General features: G+C 43.6%; 2 protein-coding genes across 2 annotated transcripts in view; one reads left to right on the forward strand and one right to left on the reverse strand.

The window, feature by feature from the left end:
• LOC127010304 (uncharacterized) overlaps window positions 1-22,500 on the forward strand; it is a 90,210-nt gene that overhangs the window by 19,702 nt on the left and 48,008 nt on the right. Inside the window, exon 2 of the mRNA XM_050884168.1 lies at window positions 10,551-11,609. Coding sequence (XP_050740125.1) covers window positions 11,567-11,609 — 43 coding nt within the window. The 5' untranslated portion in view covers window positions 10,551-11,566. The remainder of the gene's footprint in view (window positions 1-10,550; window positions 11,610-22,500) is intronic.
• LOC127010305 (uncharacterized) overlaps window positions 12,694-22,500 on the reverse strand; it is a 23,462-nt gene continuing 13,655 nt past the window's right edge. Inside the window, exons 2-3 of the mRNA XM_050884169.1 lie at window positions 18,223-18,470; window positions 12,694-12,907 (exon numbers count right to left, since the gene is read on the reverse strand). Coding sequence (XP_050740126.1) covers window positions 12,712-12,907; window positions 18,223-18,449 — 423 coding nt within the window. The 5' untranslated portion in view covers window positions 18,450-18,470 and the 3' untranslated portion in view covers window positions 12,694-12,711. The remainder of the gene's footprint in view (window positions 12,908-18,222; window positions 18,471-22,500) is intronic.

A 22,500-nucleotide genomic window follows, 5' to 3' on the forward strand; every position in this document is an offset into this window, starting at 1 on the left:
TAGATAGACATAAGTAGTTGCAGTAGTAGTAGTAGCAGTAGTAGTAGTAGTAGTAGTAGTAGTAGTAGTAGTGGTATCATCATAAGCCTCAGTAGGAAGGAGTCATTTGCGGTGTCACCTTGGCTGTTCCACCTGAGCATAAGATCTTTAACAGGTAATCCAATAGGGTGCCGACTCCTCCGACTCTATGGGGGAGGGAGAGAGGGAGAGGGAGGGAGAGATGAAATGAAAGAGAGGGAGGAAAGAAGAGAGAAAGAGAAGAGAAGAATAGAGGGAGAGATAAATATAGGGGAGGGACTGAGGGAGGAAGGAGAAAAGGGGAGGGGAAGTTTGGAGGAAAAGTGAGAGAATAAGGACGGAGGAGGAGGAAGGGAGGAAAGGAGATAGAAATAGGAAGGAGAGGAGGAGGGAAGGGAAAGAGAGAGAAAGAGAAAGGAAGATGGAAGGAAAGGAGAGAGAGAAGGGAAGGAGATATGTGTGGAGTAAGACCTTTTATATTGCTTCATTAATTTCTGCTTCTTCCTTTTTTTCCTCCTTTTTATTTCCTTTTTCCCTCCTTTTCCTATTTTCTTTTCTCTCCCTTTTCTTTTTCTCTTCTCTTCAAATTTACTCAGTTCTTTTTCTTTTGTTTTTATTTATTTTTTCTTTGCTTTCTTTCTTATTTTTTTTACTTTCTTTCCTTCACTTCCTTCCTTCCTTCTTTCCATTATTTGTTTTCTCCTTTCTTTCCTCTTTCTCTCACTTATTTACTTTCTCTCTCTCTCTCTCTCTCTCTCTCTCTCTCTCTCTCTCTCTCTCTCTCTCTCTCTCTCTCTCTCTCTCTCTCTCTCTCTCTCTCTCTCTCTCTCTCTCTCACACACACTTGTTGCGTCGTTATCGTACCCGTGTGTGTGTGTGTGTGTGTGTGTGTGTGTGTGTGTGTGTGTGTTTATCGAGGGATCAAGAGGAGGGGAGAGAGAAGGAAGAGGAAGAGGAGGAAAGTGACGGAGGGGAAAAGGGAGGAAAAAAATAGGGGATTGAAATGTCACGGAGTTAATTGCTGTTGCTTTTTTCTCCTCTTCTTCCTCTTCCTTTTCCTCTTTTTTCCCTCTTCCTTCTCCATACCCTCTTTTTTTCTTCTTTTTTTCCTCTTCTCCCTTTTTTTTCCCTTTCTTCTTTTTCTTCTTTTCGTTGTTGTTGCCTTTTCTTCCTCTTCTTCCTCTTCCTCTTTTTTTCCTCTTCCTTCTCCATATTCTCATTTTCTTCTGTTCTTCCTCTTCTCCCTTTTTCTTCCCTTTCTTCTTTTTCTTCTTTTCGTTGCTGTTGCCTTTTCTTCCTCTTCTTCTTCCTCTTCTTCCTCCTCCTCTTTTTTTCCTCTTCCTTCTCCATATTCTCATTTTCTTCTGTTCTTCCTCTTCTCCCTTTTTCTTCCCTTTCTTCTTTTTCTTCTTTTCGTTGCTGTTGCCTTTTCTTTCTCTTCTTCTTCCTCTTCTTCCTCTTCCTTCTCCATATTCTCATTTTCTTCTGTTCTTCCTCTTCTCCCTTTTTCTTCCCTTTCTTCTTTTTCTTCATTTCGTTGCTGTTGCCTTTTCTTCCTCCTTTCTTCCTCTTCCTCTTTTTTTCTTTCCTCTTTGCTTCTTTTTTGTCTTTTTGTTCATTTCCGCTTTTCTTCTGTTCCTCCTCTTCTCCTTTTTTCTTCCCCTGGCTCTCTTTTTCTTTCTTTATTTCTGCCTTTTCATTTTTATTCATAGGTTTGTCTTCTTTCCCCTTTCTTTCTTCCTCTTCCTCTTTTTCCCTCTTACTTTTCGTTCCTTTTTTTCCCTTTTTTTTCGTTTCCTATTTTCTTATTTTTCTTCCTCGTCTCCTTTTTCTTCTTTATTTTTGTTCTTTTTATTTTTTTATTTCTGCCTTTCCTTTTTTTTTCATATCTTCCTCCTCCTCCTCCACTTCATTCTCTTTCTTCCTCTCCTCCTCCTCCTCCTCCTCCTCCTCCTCCTCCTCTTCCTCTTCTTCCTCCTCCTCCTCCTCCTCCTCTTCTGACATACATCATTTATCTTAAGTGTATCTCCTCAATTCCTTCCAATGATTTCTTCCTCCTCCTCCTCCTCCTCCTCCTCCTACTACTACTACTACTCCTCCTCCTCCTCCTCCCTCTCTTTCTTTCTTCCTTTCTTCCATCCTTTGTCATCTCGTCCAGCTCCTCCTCCTCCTCTTTCTCCTCCTCCTCCTCTTGTCTTTCTTCTCTCTTCAATCATTTGTTTAATATTCTATAGAGGAAATGATTTTATGTTCTTGGTAAATCTTCTTTATTATATTTTATTATTATTATTATTATTATTATTATTATTATTATTATTATTATTATTGTTGTTGTTGTTGTTGTTGTTGTTGTTGTTGTTGTTGTTGTTGTTTTGTTGTTTTAAGTAAGGAGGAGAAGAAGAGGACGAGTTGGAGGAAAGAGGAAGAAGATAGCAAGGAGGAGGAAGAGGAGGAGGAGAAGATAGAAGTGGTGATGGTGGTGGTGAGAGGAGAGGAGGAGGGTAAAGAAGAGGGAAGGAGGTAAAGTTGTAGGAAACATGGAAACATGGACTAGCAGGCAGCAGAAAGCCTGTTGGCTCATTACTAGGCTGCCTGCGTTCAGTGATTCAATCAATCCGTTTGCCATAGGAGTGGCTTGCAGGGAAGGATTAAAGCACTTGTGTATCTACTCTTGGGAGCGTTCAGTTCACTCCCGATGCAGCAAAGTGGCGATCAATGCGTTTCTTGAAGGAGTTGATGGTCTCTGCGCTAACCACTTCAGCAGGAAGGCTGTTCCAGTGGCGAACATCTCTATTCGAGAAATAACTCCTGCCGATGTCGGTATTGCATCGCCTTGCTTGAATTGTTTTTCCGTTGTTTCTTGTTCTCAGGTTGGTTTGTAGCGTGAAGAGTTTGGAGTGATCAACGTTGCTGAGCTTGTTCAGGTACTTAAAGACTTGTATCATGTCTCCCCGCAGGCGTCTCTTTTCCAACGTGAAGAGGTTGAGTCGCTCGAGTCGCTCTTCATAGGGCTTCGTCCTCAGTGATGGTATCATCTTCGTGGCGCGGCGCTGTACTCTCTCAAGTAATTCAATGTCTTTCCTGTAATTAGGAGACCAGAATTGCACGGCGTATTCAGGTGGGGCCTTACCAGCGAATTGTACAAGGATAACATAACTCCCGGCGTCTTGTATTCGAAGTTCCTCGATATGAACCCAAGCATTGTATTGGCTTTCTTACAGGCGGACTTGCAGTGTTTTATTTGTTTCAAGTCACTGCTGATGGTGACCCCGAGGTCTCTTTCCTCTTGCACAACATGTAGTGGTTCGCCACCCATGTGGTATGTGTGGTTGCTGATTCTGGATCCGATATGCATTACTTTACATTTGGCAGTGTTGAAGGACATCTGCCAGGTTTCTGACCACCGAGTGATCTGGTCCAGGTCTCTCTGGATAATTTCGCAGTCTGCCGTTGTGAGGGCCTTCCCACCCACCTTTGTGTCGTCGGCACATTTTGAAAGATTGGATTTCAATCCTAGTTCTAGGTCGTTGATATATATGATGAAAAGTTTGGGTCCCAGCACTGACCCCTGTGGCACTCCACTTGTGACCGGGAGCCACTCGGAGGCCTGTCCGTTGAGTACAACTCGTTGTTTTCTTCCAGTGAGCCAGTCCTTGATCCACGCTGTCAGATTGCAGCCTAATCCCGCCGACTTGAGTTTCTTGAGGAGTCTTTCGTGTGGCACTTTGTCAAAGGCTTTCTGAAAGTCTAGATATATAACATCGCTGGGGATATGATTATCCCAGTTTTCATAGATACCTTGGAAGAAGTCCAATAAATTGGTTAAGCATGAGCACTTGTTCCTGAAACCGTGCTGAGCATCGGAAATGATGTTGTTGTATTCAAGGAACCTAACGAGTTTGTCTCTGATGATCTTCTCGAGGATTTTTCCCGCGACAGAGGTCAGGCTGATTGGTCTGTAGTTTAGGGCCACACTTTTGTCTCCCTTTTTGTAGATCGGGTTACTTTCGCTTGTTTCCAGTCTTTTGGGACTTTGTTTTGTTGTAGTGACAGATTGTAGATGGTGGTGAGTGGCTTGAGGATTTGCTGCTTGAGTTCCTTGAGCAGCCTGGGTGACAAGTCGTCGGGTCCGGTGGACTTGTTTGTCTCGAGTTTGTCTAGGTACTTTTTCACATCCCGTTCTTCGATTGTGCCAATTTCTAGGGGAGTGTTTCCCATCAGTGGGGTAGGGCTCTCAGGTACGGACTGGGTATTCTCGAACGTGAACACAGACGCGAAGTTTCTGTTTAGGATTTCGACCATTTGTCTACTGTCCTGTGTTAGTACGTCAATTTCATCTTTTAGGGACCGATATTGCTTTTGTCTTCTTTTGGTTCTCATATACGTGAAGAACTTTTCGGGTTGGACTTGGCTTCGCGTGCAATTTGCTTTTCATAGTCGCGTTTACGCTGGCGAATGAGTGTTCTGCAAGCTCTGAGGCTTTGATGGTATTGTTCGCGTGCCTCGTCAGTGCCGTTTTCTTTGAGCGAGTTGTATTTTCTCTTCTTTAAATTAATCGCCCGTCGAACCTGGGTAGTCATCCATGGTGGGCTTGTGGCATTATTTGTTCTCCTTGTCTTCATGGGAACAGTTGTTCTCTCTACCTCCAGGAGTTTGTTCTTGAAGCCATTCCACGCTCCGTCCACAGGAGTGTAGGTCATGGGTTCCCAAGTTGTCTGGGTTAGCAGCTCACGAGCGAAATTAAAATTGGCTCTTTTGTAGTCTGGAATCTTGGACGTGTTTTCGGTGAGTTCATGGTCTGTTCTGATATTTAGGCGGATTAGGTGATGGTCGCAACCATCCAGCTTTTCGCCGACTTGACATTCACGTGTGAGATCTGAATCACTCACGAGTACTAGGTCTAATATGTTATTTTCCCTCGTCGGTTGGGTAACAATCTGAGTAAGAAAAGTGTCTTCTAACATTTCGACCAATCTGTTACCCTCCCGATCTCCAATCATCGTGGTCCAGTCAATGTTGGCACAGTTAAAGTCCCCGATAATGACTGATTGTTTGTTTTGCGTTACGGTGTGGATTTCTTCGTACAGCGCTTCGTCGTCCGCTTCTTGTTGCTTTGGAGGTCTGTAAACGGTTCCAATCGTTATTTTGTTGTGCTTGCTAGTCTCCAGTTCAACATATACTGTGTCATATTTCTCTGAGTCCCTTTTGGTTACTTCCACGGCAGGGTATTTGTTCTTGACGTAACAGATAACACCTCCTCCTTTCTTGTGAAGTCTGTTTTTGTAGAAGCTCTCGTATCCTGGAATTGAGAATTCGGTCATTAGGTGGTCAGAGGTGGCCCACGTTTCGGTGATGGCAATCACGTCCGGACTTTCTACGTCAACGTAGGCAAGTAACTCATCCCGTTTGGGTATTAAACTCCGCGCGTTGGTGTATAGGACAGAAATGTCCTTCTTGACTTCAGTGCTTCGAGGCACAGTAGTCCGGTGTCTGCGTGTGTTTTCTGTTGGGGGCGTTGGTGTATGATGGGCGGGCTCTACTGGTTGGTTGTTTACGATACTTTGGTGCCCCTCCCGCGCTCGGAGTTTTTTGAGTACAAAAGTACTTCCTCGTTCAGCAGCCTACCAAGCCGTGCTGAGCCAATCGCATTGAGGTGAAGACCGTCAGGACGGAAAAGGTCGGGGTTGTCAAAGAAATGATCCCACACATTTGCGAACGAAACTTCCTCGTCCTGACAGAGGTGCTTCAGTCTGTTGTTGATGTTTGACGCCTTTCTGTGGAAGCCTGTGAAGGCGTTGATTCTCGGAAGAATCCCGGAGACAATGATGTGGCGTGACTTCTCCTTGTAGCGGCGGATTACTCGTCGGTAGTCGGCTAAAATTTCCTCCGTGTGCGTTGTTTGAACGTTGTTCGTGCCAGCGTGTAAAACAAAGAGTGTGTCCTGCTCCGTGCGGTCTGAGACGAGGTCTGCCGCTTCTTCTATATCTTGTAGTTTTGCACCAGGAATACAGTAGCGTCTCCTGTTCTTGATACTTCGTCCACAGAACTCAGTCAGTTGTTCTCTAACAATGCTGTCACCCACCAGTTTTATGTTAACCTTGGTGTTGATCCTTGATCCGTTGAAGTGTGATCCGTCTTCACAGGAGACGGCTGGGAATTGTCTTCCGTCTGCGCCTGTACGCTAGCGAGGAGGAGGGGAGGAGGAGGAGGAGGAGGAGGAGGAGGAGGAGGTGGAGGAGGAGGGGGACGAGGAGGAGGAGGAGGGGGAGGAGGAGGTGGAGGGGGAGGGGGACGAGGAGGAGGAGGAGGAGGAGGAGGAGGAGGAGGAGGAGGTGGAGGAGGAGGAGGGAGGGGGAGGAGGGAGGAGGAGGAGGGGGAGGCGGAGGAGGAGGAATATGAGGGAGGAGGAGGAGGAGGAGGAGGAGGGAGGAGTAGGAGGAGGAGGAGGAGGAGGGAGGTGAGGAGAATGAAGAAGATGGAGAAGAAGCAGAAGAAGATGATGATGATGATAGCGATGATGATGATGATGATGATGATGATGATGATGAGGAGGAGGAGGAGGAGGAGGAGGAGGAGGAGGAAGTGTAGGAGGAGGACGAGGGGGACGGGGAGATGGACGTGCGGGCAGCGTAGGTGGAAGCTGAAGAGGAGGAAGAAGAAGAAGAAGAAGAAGAAGAAGAAGAAGAAGAAGATGTAGAAGAAGAAGAAGAGGAAGAAGAAGAAGAAGAAGAAGAAGAAGAACGAGAGGGAAAGCAAGCAGGGTGGGTGAGAGAGAGGGTTTGGGAAGGGGTGGGTCTATCTCTCAGAGAGCGCGCCTTGGAGCGGGTCAGAACAGTGGTAGGGGTGGAGAAGGAGGTGGAAGAGGACGAAGCGGAAGTGGAGACAGATGTACTAAGAGACGAGGGAGGAGAAGAAGAAGAAGAAGAAGAAGAAGAAGAAGAAGCGGCGGTGGCGGGCAGCGGCGTGTTTAGGTGCATGAGAGCAAGACACTTCGACAAGCCCTGCTCTAAATCGGAAATCCTAATCTCCATGAGACAGTGTCTGCATGACTCCGCACCCTTGTCATAATATTGTTGAGCAAATCGCCCCTCGCACCGGGAGCATTTGCGTAGTGGTGGGGAAGGCATACCGTTATCTTTGGTTTATTTGTTACTTTTTGACTTGAGTCAGCGAGAATGAGTGGCGAAGGGTCAGGTGGAAACCATTAACCGCGTCGGCTCGGCCAGGTGTTCAGATTAAGGCTAATCTCCAGGGAATATTCGCGGCCGGGTCGGGAGGACTCGGAGTATTTATGGCCCTGAAGGAAACAAAGCGAGGGGCTGGACAATGGAAAACGTGGCGCTAAATACTAGGAAAAGTCAAGGAAAGTCAAGGGCAAGCACTATAAGGTGTGTAAGGGCAAGCTAGTGCAGTGATTATATCAGTAGACTTACGTTCGCTGGGTTGTAGGGTAGCAGTGGTCGAGGTGCCCCGGCCGTTCCACGCGGTGTCCGGGTTTCCTTTGTGTGTGTCTCCGCGGCACTGCACTACTCTGCACTACACTAGCACAACGAGGTAGCACAGTACACGACGACGTAATTAGCGCGATGTTGTAATAGCACAACGATGTTAACACAACAATGGGCAAGACTGTTAACGGTAGGTCTCCATATAATGCAGGGAAGCAGTGTGTTGTGGAGGCGGCTGGCTGAGCAGCAGCGAGTGTCGATGACCTGACCTCAAGGAAGGCTGGGTCACGACACGACACGAGGAGGAGGAGGAGGAGGAGGAGGAGGAGGAGTTTACAGCATTCCCAGCAATAGTTCATAGTTCACATTCTTCATAATTTTTCTTCATTCTTTTCTTTATCTTTTCCCTTAAGTATTTTTTTTCATTTCTCTTGTTTCTTATCTTATATTCCGCTCTCTCTCTCTCTCTCTCTCTCTCTCTCTCTCTCTCTCTCTCTCTCTCTCTCTCTCTCTCTCTCTCTCTCTCTCTCTCTCTCTCTCTCTCTCATAGACACCTTCACCTCTCCTTCATTTATATCTTTCCTCCTCCTCCTTCTCCTCTTCTTCCTCCTCCTCCTCCTCCTCCTCCTCCTCAAGTACTACTCCATTAAGTGATTCTCAGGGAAGGATGATGTGTGTGTGGGGGGGGGGGAGAGGAGGAGGGAGGGGGGTAGCTCTCCCTCATGGCTCGGGAGGGGGGGAGGGGGAGGGAGGTTCACGGGACTCCCCCGAAGAACACAAGTGGACTCGACCGTCATGGGGGATACTGTTGCTAATATCCGGTCCTCTTCCTCCTCCTCCTCCTCCTCTCCTCCTCCTCCTCCTCCTCCTTATCTTCTTCCTCTTCTTCCTACTTTCCTTCGTCTTCATTGAACCCGGATCAGCCTCCAGCTTCTCCTTCACCTCCTCCTCCTCCTCCTCCTTTTCCTCCTCATCCTCTCTTCGTCTTCATTGGACTCCGGATGTGACCCCAGCTTCTCTTTCTATTCCTCCTTTTTTTCTTTACCTCTTCCTCTTCCTCCTCCTCCTTCTTCTCTTCCTCCTCCTCCTCCTCTTCCTGTATCTTAACATTCCCAGCATCTCTTCTCTCCCTCTCCTTCATTTCTTCCTCACTACATAATGTATCCTCCTCCTCCTCCTCCTCCTCCTCCTCCTCCTCCCCAAGAATTCATTACCTCACTTAAGGCTGGATATCTTCTTTTCTTGCTTTGTATGTAACGTATTTTAACATAGGAGGAGGAGGAGGAGGAGGAGGAAGAAGAAGAGGAGGAGGAGAAGGAGGAGGACGAGGACAAGGAGGAGGAGAGCAGTAAGGAGGTTAGGGTAAGGAAGGATAGATGAGGTAAAAGGGACGAGGAGGAGGAGGAGGAGGAGGAGGAAGAAGAAGAGGAAGGAAGGGGACACGCTTATAACATTCTCAGTAATGGAGAGACTTTTAAAAATGGAGGAATCATATGCCATGGTATTCACGGAGGGAGGGAGGGAGGGAGGAGAGAGAAGGGAAGGAGGGGAGAGAGAAGGGAAAGGAGAAAAAAGGAGAGAAAAAAGAAAAAAAAGAGGATAGCTTGAAAAGGCATAGTAAGGTAGAGAAAGAAGGAATGGAAGAAAGGAAGGTAGAGAAAGGAAGGAAGGGAGAGAAAGAAGGAAGGAGAAAGAGAACAGTGAGGAACATAATAAGATAAAGAAGATAGGAAGGATGAAAAGAAAGGAGTAAAGGAAGTACATAAGGAAAATAAAGATGGGGAAGAAGGAGGAAGGGAAGAAAGGAGGGAAGGAGAAAATGGAATATATGAGGGATGGGGAAGGGGTAGGGAGGGGAAGGGAATGGATGATAAGGGGAAGGGAAGCGAAAGGGGGGGGGTCGGGAAGGGAAGAGGAAGAGAAGATAAGAGAAGGGTAAGAAGGGTAGTGAAGGGAAGGGAAGGGAAGGGAAGATAAGGGCAGGAAAGCGAAAAGGAAGGGAAAGGGGAGGGAAGGGAAGGACTGGGAAGGGAAGGAGGGAGAGAGAGAGAGAGAGAGAGAGAGAGAGAGAGAGCTACATTCCTCACAAATATTGCACTGTAGTAGTAAAAAAAAAGACGTAAATATTTATAGGTTAGTCTTTTTTTTGCGGTATTTAAAAGTTGGGTCTAAAAAAATTCACTGTTATTGATTTGTGTTATTTGATATTTATTTGTGGATTTATTACCACCATCTCTATTATTTATTATCATCATCATTATCATTATCATCATCATCATCATCACTACCACCTCTGACCTCACCATTATCTATATCGTCATTACCCTTCATTTTCACCACCAGAATCACCATCATCACCACTCACTACCATCATCATCACCACACCACCATCATCATCACCACCACCATCATCATCATCACCACCACCACCACCATCATCACTACTCTCTCATTACTTACCTTACCTTACCCTAACCTTACCTTGCCTTACCTTACCTTACCTTACCTTACCCTACCCTAACCTAACCTAACCTAACCTAACCTAACCCTCACCTTACCCTTACCTTACCTTACCTTACCTTACCTTACCTCACCACCACTACCCCCACGCTACTTACCTTACCCTAACCTAACCTTACCTAACCTTGCCTTACCTAACCTTACCTTACCTTACCTTACCTTACCTTATCTTACCTCACCACCACTACCCCCACGCTACTTACCTTACCCTAACCTAACCTTACCTAACCTTGCCTTACCTAACCTTACCTTACCTTACCTCATCTTTAACATCATCACCACCACCACCACCTCCATCATCATCACCACCACTTATCACTATATAATTATCACCACCACCACCACCACCATCATCTCATCGTATTACCCCCTTCATCACCACTTCAACACCACTTCATCACCACTTCCATCATCATCACCACCACTCATCACCATATAATTATCACCACCACCACCACCATCACTCACTGTACCACTACCAACATCATCTCATCGTATCACCACCTTCATCACCACTTCATCACCACTTCAACACCACTCAACACCACTTATCTCCCCCCGCAGGCTAGTATGAGAGGCTGCTGTGAGGGGTGTGTCGAGGAGGAGGTGCCAGCCCACAGCTCCTGATCGGTGTTGGCACTCCTTCACCCCCCCTACCCACCACCACCACCACCACCACCGACGGCACCACCACAATCACCACCACCGTTGCCGCCGCCGCCGCCTTCACCTCCAAGACACACCCCTCCTCCCCTCATCACCACTAAGTCAACACCTCCATCACCATATTTTCTCCTGCTCCTCCCCTCCACCACCACCACCACCACCACTATCACCACCACCACCACCACCTCTATCACCTCCATTTCCTCCTCCTCTTTAAGTAATACCCTTTCTCAGCCTTTTTTGCCCTTACCTAATTTACCCTAATCCACCTTACCCATACCTTACCTTACCTTACCTTACCTTACCTAACCTTACCTAACCTTGTCTTACCTTACCTAGCCTAACCTAACCTAACTTAACCTTCCCCCTAACCTACCGTTGCCTTACCTTACCTTATCTTACCTTACCTTTCCTGAACTAATTTTACCTTACCTTACTTTTCCTTACACCCCCCCTAATTCTACCCTGTCCTAACGTATCCTAACCTACCTTAACCTAACCTTACCCTACCTTACCTTTCCTAACCTTTCCTTACCTAACCTAATCAAACCTTACCTATCCTTACCTAACCTTACCTTACTTATCCTCATCTTACCTTACCTTACTTAACCTAATCAAACCATACCTATCCTTACCTAACCTACCCTACTTATTCTCACCTTACCTTACCTTACCTAACCTTTCCTTACCTAACCTAATCAAACCTTACCTAACATTACGTTACTTATCTTCAGCTTACCTTACCTCACCTACCTCACCTACCTCCCCTTGCTTGCCCTTCACTTCCCCCTCTCCCTCCCCACACCCTCACCTGTCTTCCCTCCCCTGCCTGTCCCCTCCCCCTCTCCCTCCCTTCCCAGCCTCCTATTGGTCCATGCCCCGGGAGCCTCAGCCGCTGATTGGCTGAAGGGAAGATGGGCAAGACCAATGACAAGAAGGCTCAGCGCTGCGACAGTCGTAAGTGTTGCTTTTATTATTATTATTATTATTATTATTATTATTATTATTATTATTATTATTATTATTATTATTATTATTATTATTATTATTATTATTGTGGTTAAGGTAATGGTGACGACAAAAGGAGGGTGAGAGGAGGAGGAAGAGGAGGAAGAGGAAGAAGAGGAGGAGGAGGAGGAGGAGGAGGAGGGTAAAGAGGAAGAACAGGATAGTGAGGAGAAATTGTGTTCGTGTGTGTGTGTGTGTGTGTGTGTGTGTTTGTGTGTGTGTGTGCACATTGCCAGGGAAAGGAGCAGAAAGTTGATTAATTAAGAAACAAGAAGGAAAAAAATAAAGACAAAAAAGAAAAGTTAGTAAATAAAAACAAAGAAAAAGAGGAAGGAAAAACAAAACAAACAAACAAACAAAGACTTCAGTTGTTTCTTTATTGCAATTAATTCTCTGGGTAATGAAAAGTGTGTGTGTGTGTGTGTGTGTGTGTGTGTGTGTGTTTACTATATCGTGTACAAACATAATTATCTTACAAAAGACATATAATTATTTTTTCTCAGCTAATACAAAACAACAACAACGTACAAAGTCATTACGATGGACATTATTAAGTACCAAATAAAATAATACATATAAACTACGTCTTCCACCGCGACCGTTAATTATCTCTCACTGCACCTGTCAAACACCTGTCATTGCAACACACACACACACAAACACACACACACACACACACACACACACACACACACACACACACACAGTCTTACAATCACCTCCCTTTCCCCCCTTCCCCCCACTCACATTCCCATCACCCCTTCCCCTCCCCTTTAATAAAACCCTTCACTCTTTTTTCTCTTTCATTAAATCCCCAACGAAAAACAAACACATAAACAAACACACAAACACACACACACGCCTTTACAATCACCGTTCTCTTCATTTACACACACACACACACACACACACACACACACACACACACACACACACACACACACACACACACACACACACACACACACACACACACACACACACACACACACACACACACACACACACACACACACACACACACACACCCCCCACACACTACACCCACCGCCTAGAATCCCAAGAATCCCTTTGTGTCCAAAGAGAAGGCCTTTTCCACCTCATTGCGGGCCAGCTCCTGATAGTGATCGGAGCAGAGGTTGTCCAGCCAGGCGCCGGAGCACCCGTTCTCGTCGAAACACATCGTCCTCGCACCGGGGCTTGGGGCGGAACAGCACTGGACGATGGCCCACGTGCACGGCTCCTTCCTGGGGGACGAGAAGGGGGATAAAATGGGTTAAATAGGGTAGGGAAGATTTTTTTTCAGCAAGGGAGACAGCTCAGGGTGGTTAAATGGGGTAGGGGATTGTTTACAGCAAGGGAGGCAGCTCAAGGGGTTTAAAGAAAGCGGGGGGATTTTTCTACAGCAAGGGAGGCAGCTCAAGGGGTTTAAAAGAGGCGGGGTGATTTTTTCTTCAGCAAGGGCCGTAGCTCATGTATAGTAAAGGTGAGGAAAGGTAAGGATTAAGGGGGGGGGGGGGGAAGGGAGTCCATGCTAACAGACGGAAGAAAAAGACTTATAGTATGTCATGTTACAACTTATTAGTAAACACACAAAAGAATATATATAGCGGCCCATTTTATTAATTTTGGGACTAAAAGAGACGGAAGGGTAGTGAAAGAGGATAAGGTGTGTGTGTGTGTGTGTGTGTGTGTGTGTGTGTGTGTGTGTGTGTGTGTGTGTGTGTGTAGGGATAGGTCGGGTGAGAGATCGAGGTAAGGGAGAAAGGAAGAGAAGGAGTAAAGAAGATAAGAAAGGGGTTAAGTAAGGGAGATAAAAGGATGAAGATGCTGCGAGCGGAGATGAGAGAGAGAGAGAGAGAGAGAGATTTTTGAACTAGGAAAAAAGATGAAAAATGTCTAAAGTTAGAATTACCTTAACACGAGAGAGAGGGGAAAGATATATGGGGAGTGTGTAATTAAGAGATAGGAAGAACCCGTCTTTCAATCCCCCTCCCCCCCTTTGCGCTCTCTCTCTCTCTCTCTCTCTCTCTCTCTCGCAGGTAATTCATATGCAAATGCCGAGATGATGCAATATATGGGAGTGAATGGACGTAATGGCTGTATGAAACTATGAATGATAAACGGGAGATAACAATGACAATAAATAACACTTACAATACTAAATGAATAACAGTGATCATATTGTTACGTGTGTGTGTGTGTGTGTGTGTGTGTGTGTGTGTGTGTGTGTGTGTGTGTGTGTGTGTTTTTCTTCTTATCTATCTATCTGTCTAGCCATACGTCTCTCTCTCTCTCTCTCTCTCTCTCTCTCTCTCTCTCTCTCTCTCTCTCTCTCTCTCTCTCTCTCTCTCCGCCATATTGCTGCTTCACGATCTCTTTCCAAACCCTTGACTCAAAATTTGAACCGAGGCGAGATGGTGCCGGAGAGAGAGAGAGAGAGAGAGAGAGAGAGATCTTACACTTGTCTAAGTCTTCACCTTTTCCTCCGTTAAGACTACAACCAATAACCTTGATTGCTTCTCTCTCTCTCTCTCTCTCTCTCTCTCTCTCTCTCTCTCTCTCTCTCTCTCTCTCTCTCTCTCTCTTTTGACAGGCTCCTGGAAACTTTTAATCTGCCTAAGTTGAACGAAATCAATGTTTGCATCTATTCTTGTATCCATCTCTCTCTCTCTCTCTCTCTCTCTCTCTCTCTCTCTCTCTCTCTCTCTCTCTCTCTCGTTTTTTGTCGTTTTTAGCACATATTAGAGGAAGAAAATTAAAAGAAACATAAAGAAGAACGAAAATGAAAGAAAATAACTAGGAAAATGAAGAGGAATATGAGAGAGAGAGAGAGAGAGAGAGAGAGAGAGAGGAATAAAAAAAGGAATACATCGCCCAACTTCCTCGTCGCCAGAAGTCAGAAATGAACTTACTAAACTTCTCACAATGCACTGAGAGCTAACTTTATATCCGCCAGGGCACTCTGATTATCTCCCTCCTCTCTCTCTCTCTCTCTCTCTCTCTCTCTCTCTCTCTCTCTCTCTCTCCTTCTGGTGTTAACTCTTTTATTTACTGAAGTGACGATCCAGAGAGAGAACTAAGCCTTGCAGAACGCCTCTTTAACTCTCTCTCTCTCTCTCTCTCTCTCTCTCTCTCTCTCTCTCTCTCTCTCTCTCTCTCTCTCTCTCTCTCTCTCTCTCTCTCTCTCTCTCTCTCTCTCTCTCTCTCTCTCTCTGATTATCTGTCATTCTCTTTGTCACATTTTGATTACTATTCTTTTTTTCTATTTTATTTCCTTATTTTTATTTCTTCCCTCTTTTCTGCCTTTCTTTCCCTTCCCTTTTTCCTTTTCTGCTTTCCCTTCCCTTCCCTTCCTACTTTTCTACTTTCCTTCCTTCCCTTCCCCTCCCTCTTTTCTGCTTTTCTTTCCCTTCCCTTCCTCCTTGTCTGCTATCCTCCCTTCCTACTTTCCTCCGTTTCTTCCTCCCTTTGTCCCTCAACTTAATTCTTCTCTCCCTTCCCTCCGTTTTTATTTTGCTCTGTCTCTCTCTTCCCTTCATTCCTCTCCCTTCGTTCGTCTTTCCACTGTCTCGTCTTCTCTCCCTTTCTCCTTTCTGTCTCCCTCCCTTCCTCTCTTCCTTCTTTTCATCTCCTTTTCTTTTTATTCTTCATTTCATATTCTTTTTTGTTCCCTTTTTTCCCATTTCTTTCTCTTTTTCCGCCCTCTCTTTCCTCAGTCCTTCCTTTCCTCCTTATCTCCCTCATGCTTCCCCTCCCTCCCTCTCTCTCTCCTTCCCTCCCTCCCTCCCTCCTCTTTCTGTCCACAATAAATCTTTTCTTGAGGCAAAATTTTGACATTTGTTTGTTCTTTATGCTCATGAGAGAGAGAGAGAAGGGGGCGTGGGGGGTTATCTTATTCAATATGTCAGAAACTTCAATAACTCCATATTCTAATACACACACACACACACACACATCTCTCTCTCTCTCTCTCCTAGATACATAATTAATTAGCTAGTTCAGCCATTCACTTACATTCCCATTCATTTATTCATTTCCTTTCGCTTCTATCTACGCATTTATCCCTTTATTCTCTCTCTCTTTCTCTTTCTCTCTTTGTCTGTCTGTCTCTTGATTTATTTATTTGTTCATTTATTTATTCTCTTTGTCTGTCTGTCTATATTTACCCATTTCTTTCTTTTTTGCTTTCTTGCTTTCCTTTTCTTTCCTTTTCTCTCTTTCATTTTCATACTTTCTTTCTTTTCCTCTTTCTTTTCCTTTTTCTGTCTTTCTTTCTTTTTTCTTTCTTTGACTTAATTATGACCTATTTTTTCTTAAAGATATCCATTCAATCTATTTTCAGTGCACTTTCATATTTCTTTTATTTATCATTTTAGGAACAGTAATTTTGGGATCTTTTCTTTTCATTTCTTTGCCTTCATTTGTTTCTCTACAATAAAACAACAACAACAACAACAACCCACTAAGCTATATATACAACAAGAACAACAACATCACACTCACAAGTATACACAAGAACATAAATAAACTATACATGCACGAGGTCAGGTCAGGTCAGGTCAGGTCAGGTGGTCATGTCAAGTTGTGGTAATGAGATATTCGCCGCTTTCCCTCCCCGCCCGTAAATCTATCTCACCTCCACTTAAAACTTCCAATCGTATTACCACCAACTACGTAATCTGCTTAATTTCTTCCACTCGTCCACCAGTCCACCGCCACCTCCCCTTCCACCACCCTCCACTACCACCTATAGCTGTGTCTCTCTCTCTCTCTCTCTCTCTCTCTCTCTCTCTCTCTCTCTCTCTCTCTCTCTCTCTCTCTCTCTCTCTCTCTCTCTCTCTCTCTCTCTCTCTCTCTCTCTCTCTCTCTCTCTCTCTCTCTCTCTCTCTCTCTCTCTCTCTCTCTCTCTCTCTCTCTCTCTCTCTCTCTCTCTCTCTCTCTCTCTCTCTCTCTCTCTCTGTTTGTTGGTTTTACTTGCTTTTTTCTTTTATTTAGAGTAAAGTTGACAGCTCATTGGCAAAAAAAAAAGAAAGAAAAAAGGAAGAAAAAGTAAAGCCCATTCAGCGTTGGTCTCGTTAAAAGTAAAAATAAAAGTAAAAAAAATAATAAAGATTGTAAGAGGAGAGACTATTTTGTACGTCAAGTCCTTTCCTTCTCTCTGTCTCTATCTCTGTTTTTCTCTCTTCTCTCCGTCTCTCTTCCTCCCTTCATCTGTCTCCTCCTTTCTTCCCTCCTCCCTATTGATTCTTCCGTTCATATACTCCTCTTTGCATTTATTGATTCAAGTCACCATCACCACCACCATCACCACAACCACCATCACCTCCACCACCAATCTGTCGCCTCCTTTCTTGAATTGCTCTAGTTATCGAAAATCTCTTTATTCATCAAGTTATTCCTTTTCTCTCATTCTTCCACCATTCCTTATCCACTTATCCACTTCCCGCTCTTCCATCCATTTACATCCTATCTATAAGTATTAACATCACAATTTCTCGCTTTTATTTAATTTCAAGATTCATATTTGTCCAAGTCATTCTTTTCTTCTTTTCTACAATCATCCATTCATTACTCTCTTCCTTCCTGTTTGTCTAAGTCATTCCTTTCTTCCTTTCTACACTCATCTATCTGTAAGTATTAACACCACAAACTATCGCTTTTATTTAATTTCAAGATTCATATTTGTTTGTCTTTTCTTTTTTCCTTTTCTACAAACATCTATTCATTACTCTTTTCCTTCCTGTTTGTCTAAGTCATTCCTTTCTTCCTTTCTACACTCATCTATCTGTAAGTATTAACACCACAAATTCTCGCTTTTATTTAATTTCAGGATTCATATTTGTTTGTCATTTCATTTTTCCTTTTCTAGAAACATCTATTCATTACTTTTTTCCTTCCTGTTTGTCTAAGTCATTCCTTTCTTCCTTTCTACACTCATCCATCTGTAAGTATTAACACCACAAACTATCGCTTTTATTTAATTTCAAGATTCATATTTGTTTGTCTTTTCTTTTTTCCTTTTCTACAAACATCTATTCATTACTCTATTTCTTCCTATTTGTCTAAGTCATCCCTTTCTTCCTTTCTACAATCATCCATTCAGTAATCTATTCCTTCCTATTTGCTAAGTCATTTCTTTCTTCCTTTCTACAATCATCCATTCCTTACTCTATTCCTTCATTCACTCATTGACCCAGCTATCTATCCCCAAGTCCGTCCATTCATATCGAGGAGATTAGTCGGGGTTCTCAGGAGTGCTTGTTCACATTCACGGTACAGAACCCTTGAAATGTTTAAAAGAATGTCCCTTATAAGTCCCTCACCTCGTCTTTCTCCTTCAGTTATCCTTCCTCTCCTCCTCCGACTCCTCCTTCCTTCCTTCCTTCCCTTCACTGACTAGCTCATCTTGTCCCTCTCCTCCTTCAGTCCTTCCTCTCCTCCTACGACTCCTCCTTCCCTCCCTCTTTCCCTTCACTGGCTCGTTCATCTCGTCCCTCTCCTTCAGTTACTCCTCTCCTACGACTCCTCCTTCCGTCTTTCCCTTCACTGACTCTCTTACGTGTTGTTTGTCTCTCTGCGTGTTGGGTTGTACTTGGCGTTCGAGATGGCAAACTCCCATATGTTGAACACCGGGTCCTTGCTCCTGTCTTGGTCCTCCCCGAGTGGTTCCCTGCCTTGGTTACGGCCATTTGGTTTGCCAGTCACCTCAGCAGCCATCACCATCACCACCACCACCACTGCCACGACTGTCATCTTCGTTGTCATTTTCTCCGCTGGTCTTCTCATGTTCCTCTGTTCCTCTGCTACCTGTGGGAATGAGGGGTGTTGTTATATACCTGTGGAGTTGATTGGTGTTAGTTTTTTGTTGTGTAAGGTAGAGAATACAGGTACAGAATGCAGGAAGGAAGAAAGTGAGGAAAAAATATAGGATAAAAGGATAAAAAGGAAATGATAGAGAGATGAAAGGGAGGCAAGAAAGAAAGAAAGGCGGATGGAGGGAAGGAGGGAAAAAAGGAAGACAGGATGAAGAAAAGGGAGGAAGAAAATGGAGGAAGAAAATATGATAAAATGGAATTGGTGGATGGATAAAAAGTAAAGGAAGGCAGGAAAGAAAGAAAGAAAGAGGGATGGAGAGAGGGAAGGAAGGAAGGAAGGAAGACATGGAGAAGAAAAAGGAAAGAAGACAAAAAAATGAATATGTAAAAACAAAGAAAGAAAAGAAAGAACGGAGAAGAAACAAGAAAAGAAGACAAAAAATGAATATATAAAAAGAAAGAAAGAAAGAAAAATAAGAAGGAAAACAGTTACGGTGTGTATGTGTGTGTGTGTGTGTGTGTGTGTGTGTGTGTGTGTGTGTGTGTGTATGTGTGTTTAGGACGAGGAGGAATGAACCAGTCGCGTGTTTTCTCCGGATCGGGAATGGGCAGGAAACGAACTGGAATAGGAATCTGAGCTAGACTGAAGGAAGGGAGGGAGGGGGGAAGGTGGGGTCAGGGGGGGAGGGGAGGGAGGGAGAGGCTGGGACTGGATTTGATTGAGGGTAGGAAAGGAATGAAGGAATGTAGAGAAAGTAGGGAAGGCAGAAGAGGGAGGAGAAGGAGGAGGAGAAGGAGAAATAAAGACAGAAATTATGTAAGAATGATGGAGGGAAGGACGAAAATGAGGAATGAATAGAAAGATGAAAAGGAGAAGTGAAAAGATGGGAGGAAGGAAAAAAGAAGGACTGAGTGAAGGAATGATCAAAAGAAAAAAGATAGAAGGAAAAGAAAAAAATGAAACGAGAGAGAAAACCAAAATGAGAGTAGGAAGGAAGGAAGGAAGGAGGGAAAGGACCAACCGGGAATCAGGATATGTATGCAAATTCGGTCTGAGAGGATAAAGAAATTTGGCCCGTATAAGGAATGTGATGGACGGGTGGATGGATGGATGAATGGGGGAATGGGGGAATGGGGAGGCGTAATTGGGGAATGGGAAGGAGCTATGGGTGAATGAGGGGTGCTATGGGTAAATGGGGAGGTGGTGTAGGTGGATGGATAGAAGGATGAGTGGGTATAGGCCTATGGGTGAATGAAAAGTGAATAGGTGAATGGATGGAAGGATGAATGGGTATATGTGTGAATGGGAAATAGCTATGGGTGAATGAATAAGTGAATGGATTGAAGGATGAATGGGAGATAGCTATGGATGAGTAAGGAGGTGAATGGGTGAATGGATTGATGGATAAATAAAAAGAAAAAATAGTAAAGCAAGAAGGACAGAGGGAAAGAAGGAAGGAAGATAAAATTAATATGAAAAGAAGGAAAGAAAGAAAAAGAAGAAGAAAGGAATAAAGAAAAAAAAGGAGATAACGAAGGAAGGAAGGAAGAAAGATACAAGAAAAAAAAGTCAATAAAGGAAGGAGGAAAACAGGAAATAAATAAACCAAAAAAGTAAGAAATGATAAAAAAAGAGAAAAATAAGAAAAAAAGAAAGAAACGAAGGAAAAGTGAAAAAATAAGGAGATAAGGAAGGAAAATAATGGGTGGGAAAAAGGGAGGGAAGAGAAGGATCAATATGTATGAGTGAATAAAAAATAAGAAGAAAAGAAGGAATAATGGAAGTTAGAAATGTAAATAGACAGAGAATCAAGGGAATTAGGAAAGAAAGGAAGAAAGAAGGAAAGGAAGGAAAACAATTAAGAACGAAATAGTAAGCATGGAATTAAGAGAGGAAGGAAGGAGAGAAGGAGAGTAGGAAGGGAGATAGAGAATAAAGGGAATTAAGAAAGGAAGAAAGAAGGAAAAGAAGGAAAGGAAGGAATATAATTAAGAACCATAATGAAAGAATGGAATTAAGAGAGGAAGGAAGGAGAGGAGGGGAGTAGGAAGGGAGAGAACGAAATCAAAATCAAAATTCATGAATGGGAAAAGAAGAATTAAAGGAAGGAAGGAAGGAAGGAAGGAGGGAAGGAAGGAAGGACGGAGAGAAGTACAGTAATGAATAAGGAATCAAAATGTATTAGCAAAAAAAAAAAAAAAAGAAAAAAAAGGAAGAAGGGGAGAGAGTAATTATGGAAGGAAGGAAGGAGAAAGGGAAGGAAGGAAGGAAGAAAGAAAGACATTAAGGAAGGACGGAGAAAGGAAAGGAAGGAAGGAGAAAAAAGGAAGGAAAGAAGGAGAAAGGGAGAAATGAAAGAAAGGAAGGAAGAAAGGAAGGAAGGAAGGAAGGCGATAAATTAGGAAACAGACATTGAATGATTAAAAAAGAAAGGAATCAAGGAAGGAAGGAAGGAAGGAAAGGAATGAATTAGGAAAGATACAATAAATGATTAAAAAAGAAAAAAAGGAATCAAGGAGGGGAGGAAGGAAGGAGAGAAAGAAGGACAGACAGACAGACAGACAGACAGACAGACAGACAGACAGACAGTGGTCTTAATAATGGAAGGAAGGAGAAAGGGAAGGAATATGATAAATTAAGAAGCAGAAAATTAATGATTAAAAGCGAAAAAAAGAAAAAAAAGGAAGGAAGGAAGGACAGACAGACAGACAGACAGACAAACAGCGGTCATAATTACAGACGATTAAACTAATGACTCTCTATAATTATTCACAAACATCATTAGCGGTATTTGAATTAAGTACGCGAAAATCAATCTATCTGTCTATTTATATGCATTTCCCTATTAAACCAACAAACTAACTAACTATATTTATCTATCTATCTATCTATCTCTCTATCTAACTCTCTATCTATCTGTCATTTATTTTTTCCTTCTTTCTTTCCTTCTCCCCTTTTTTATTCGTTTCCTTCCTTCTTTCCATACTGATTTTGTCTTCTTTCCTTTCTATCTATATCCTTTCGTCTATCTGTTTGTCTTATTTATCTATCTATCTATCTGTCTATCTATCTATCTATCTGTCTATCTATCTATCTATCTATCTATCTATCTATCTATCTATTTTTCTATCCATCTATAAATAAGTTTTCGAATTGATAACACACACAAAAAAACGATAAATTAAAGGAAGATAAAGATGGAGATCCAACTCTTATATAAATTACTTAGAAGAAGGAGGAGGAGGAGGAGGAGGAGGGAAGGAAAAATCACTGGGAATAGGAATATGGGATCTCTGGAACGGAAAATTTCCAAAAGGGAGCAGAATAGAGATTATAAAGAGAGGAGGGGGAGGAGGAGGAGGAGGAGGAGGAGGGAGTGGAGTCGGCGGAAAAAGAAGACAAAAGAGGAAAAAAGGCAGAAGAAAAGGAGGAGAAGGAGAAGAGAAAGAAGGAGGAGGAGGAGGAGGAGGAGGAGGAGGAGGAGGAGGACTTTAAGATAGAGAATATAAGGAGGTGAAGCAGACTGTGGAAGTAGGAATGAAGAGGAAAGTAGGAATCAGGAATAGGAATGATAAATAGGAATAAGGAAGAAACCAGGAATGGGAATAAGATGCGAATGAGGAGTAGGAAGGAGGAGAAAGAAAGAGGAATATGAATGAGGAAGAAGGAAAAGGAATGAGAAAGGAACCAAAAGTAGGAATCAGGAAGGAACCAGGAGTAGGAATAAGGTGGGAATGAGGAGTAGGAAAGGGAAGGGAATGAAGAGTAGGAATGAGAAGGAGGAAAGGAAGAGTAGGAATGAAAAGTAGGAATAAGCAAGAAGGTAGGAATGGGAATAAAGTGGGAATGAGAAGTAGGAATGGGTAGGGATTGAAAAATAGGAATCAGAAGGAGAAAATGAAGAGGAATGAGGAGGAGGGAAGGAGAAGAGGAATAGGAATGAGAAGCAGGAATAAGATTGGAATGAGGAAAAGGAGAAGTTGGAATAAGAAGGGAACAGGGAGGCAGAAGGACGAGGAAG

Source organism: Eriocheir sinensis, chromosome 43 (genome assembly GCF_024679095.1).
Source record: "Eriocheir sinensis breed Jianghai 21 chromosome 43, ASM2467909v1, whole genome shotgun sequence".
Classification (NCBI taxonomy): Eukaryota; Metazoa; Arthropoda; class Malacostraca; order Decapoda; family Varunidae; genus Eriocheir; species Eriocheir sinensis.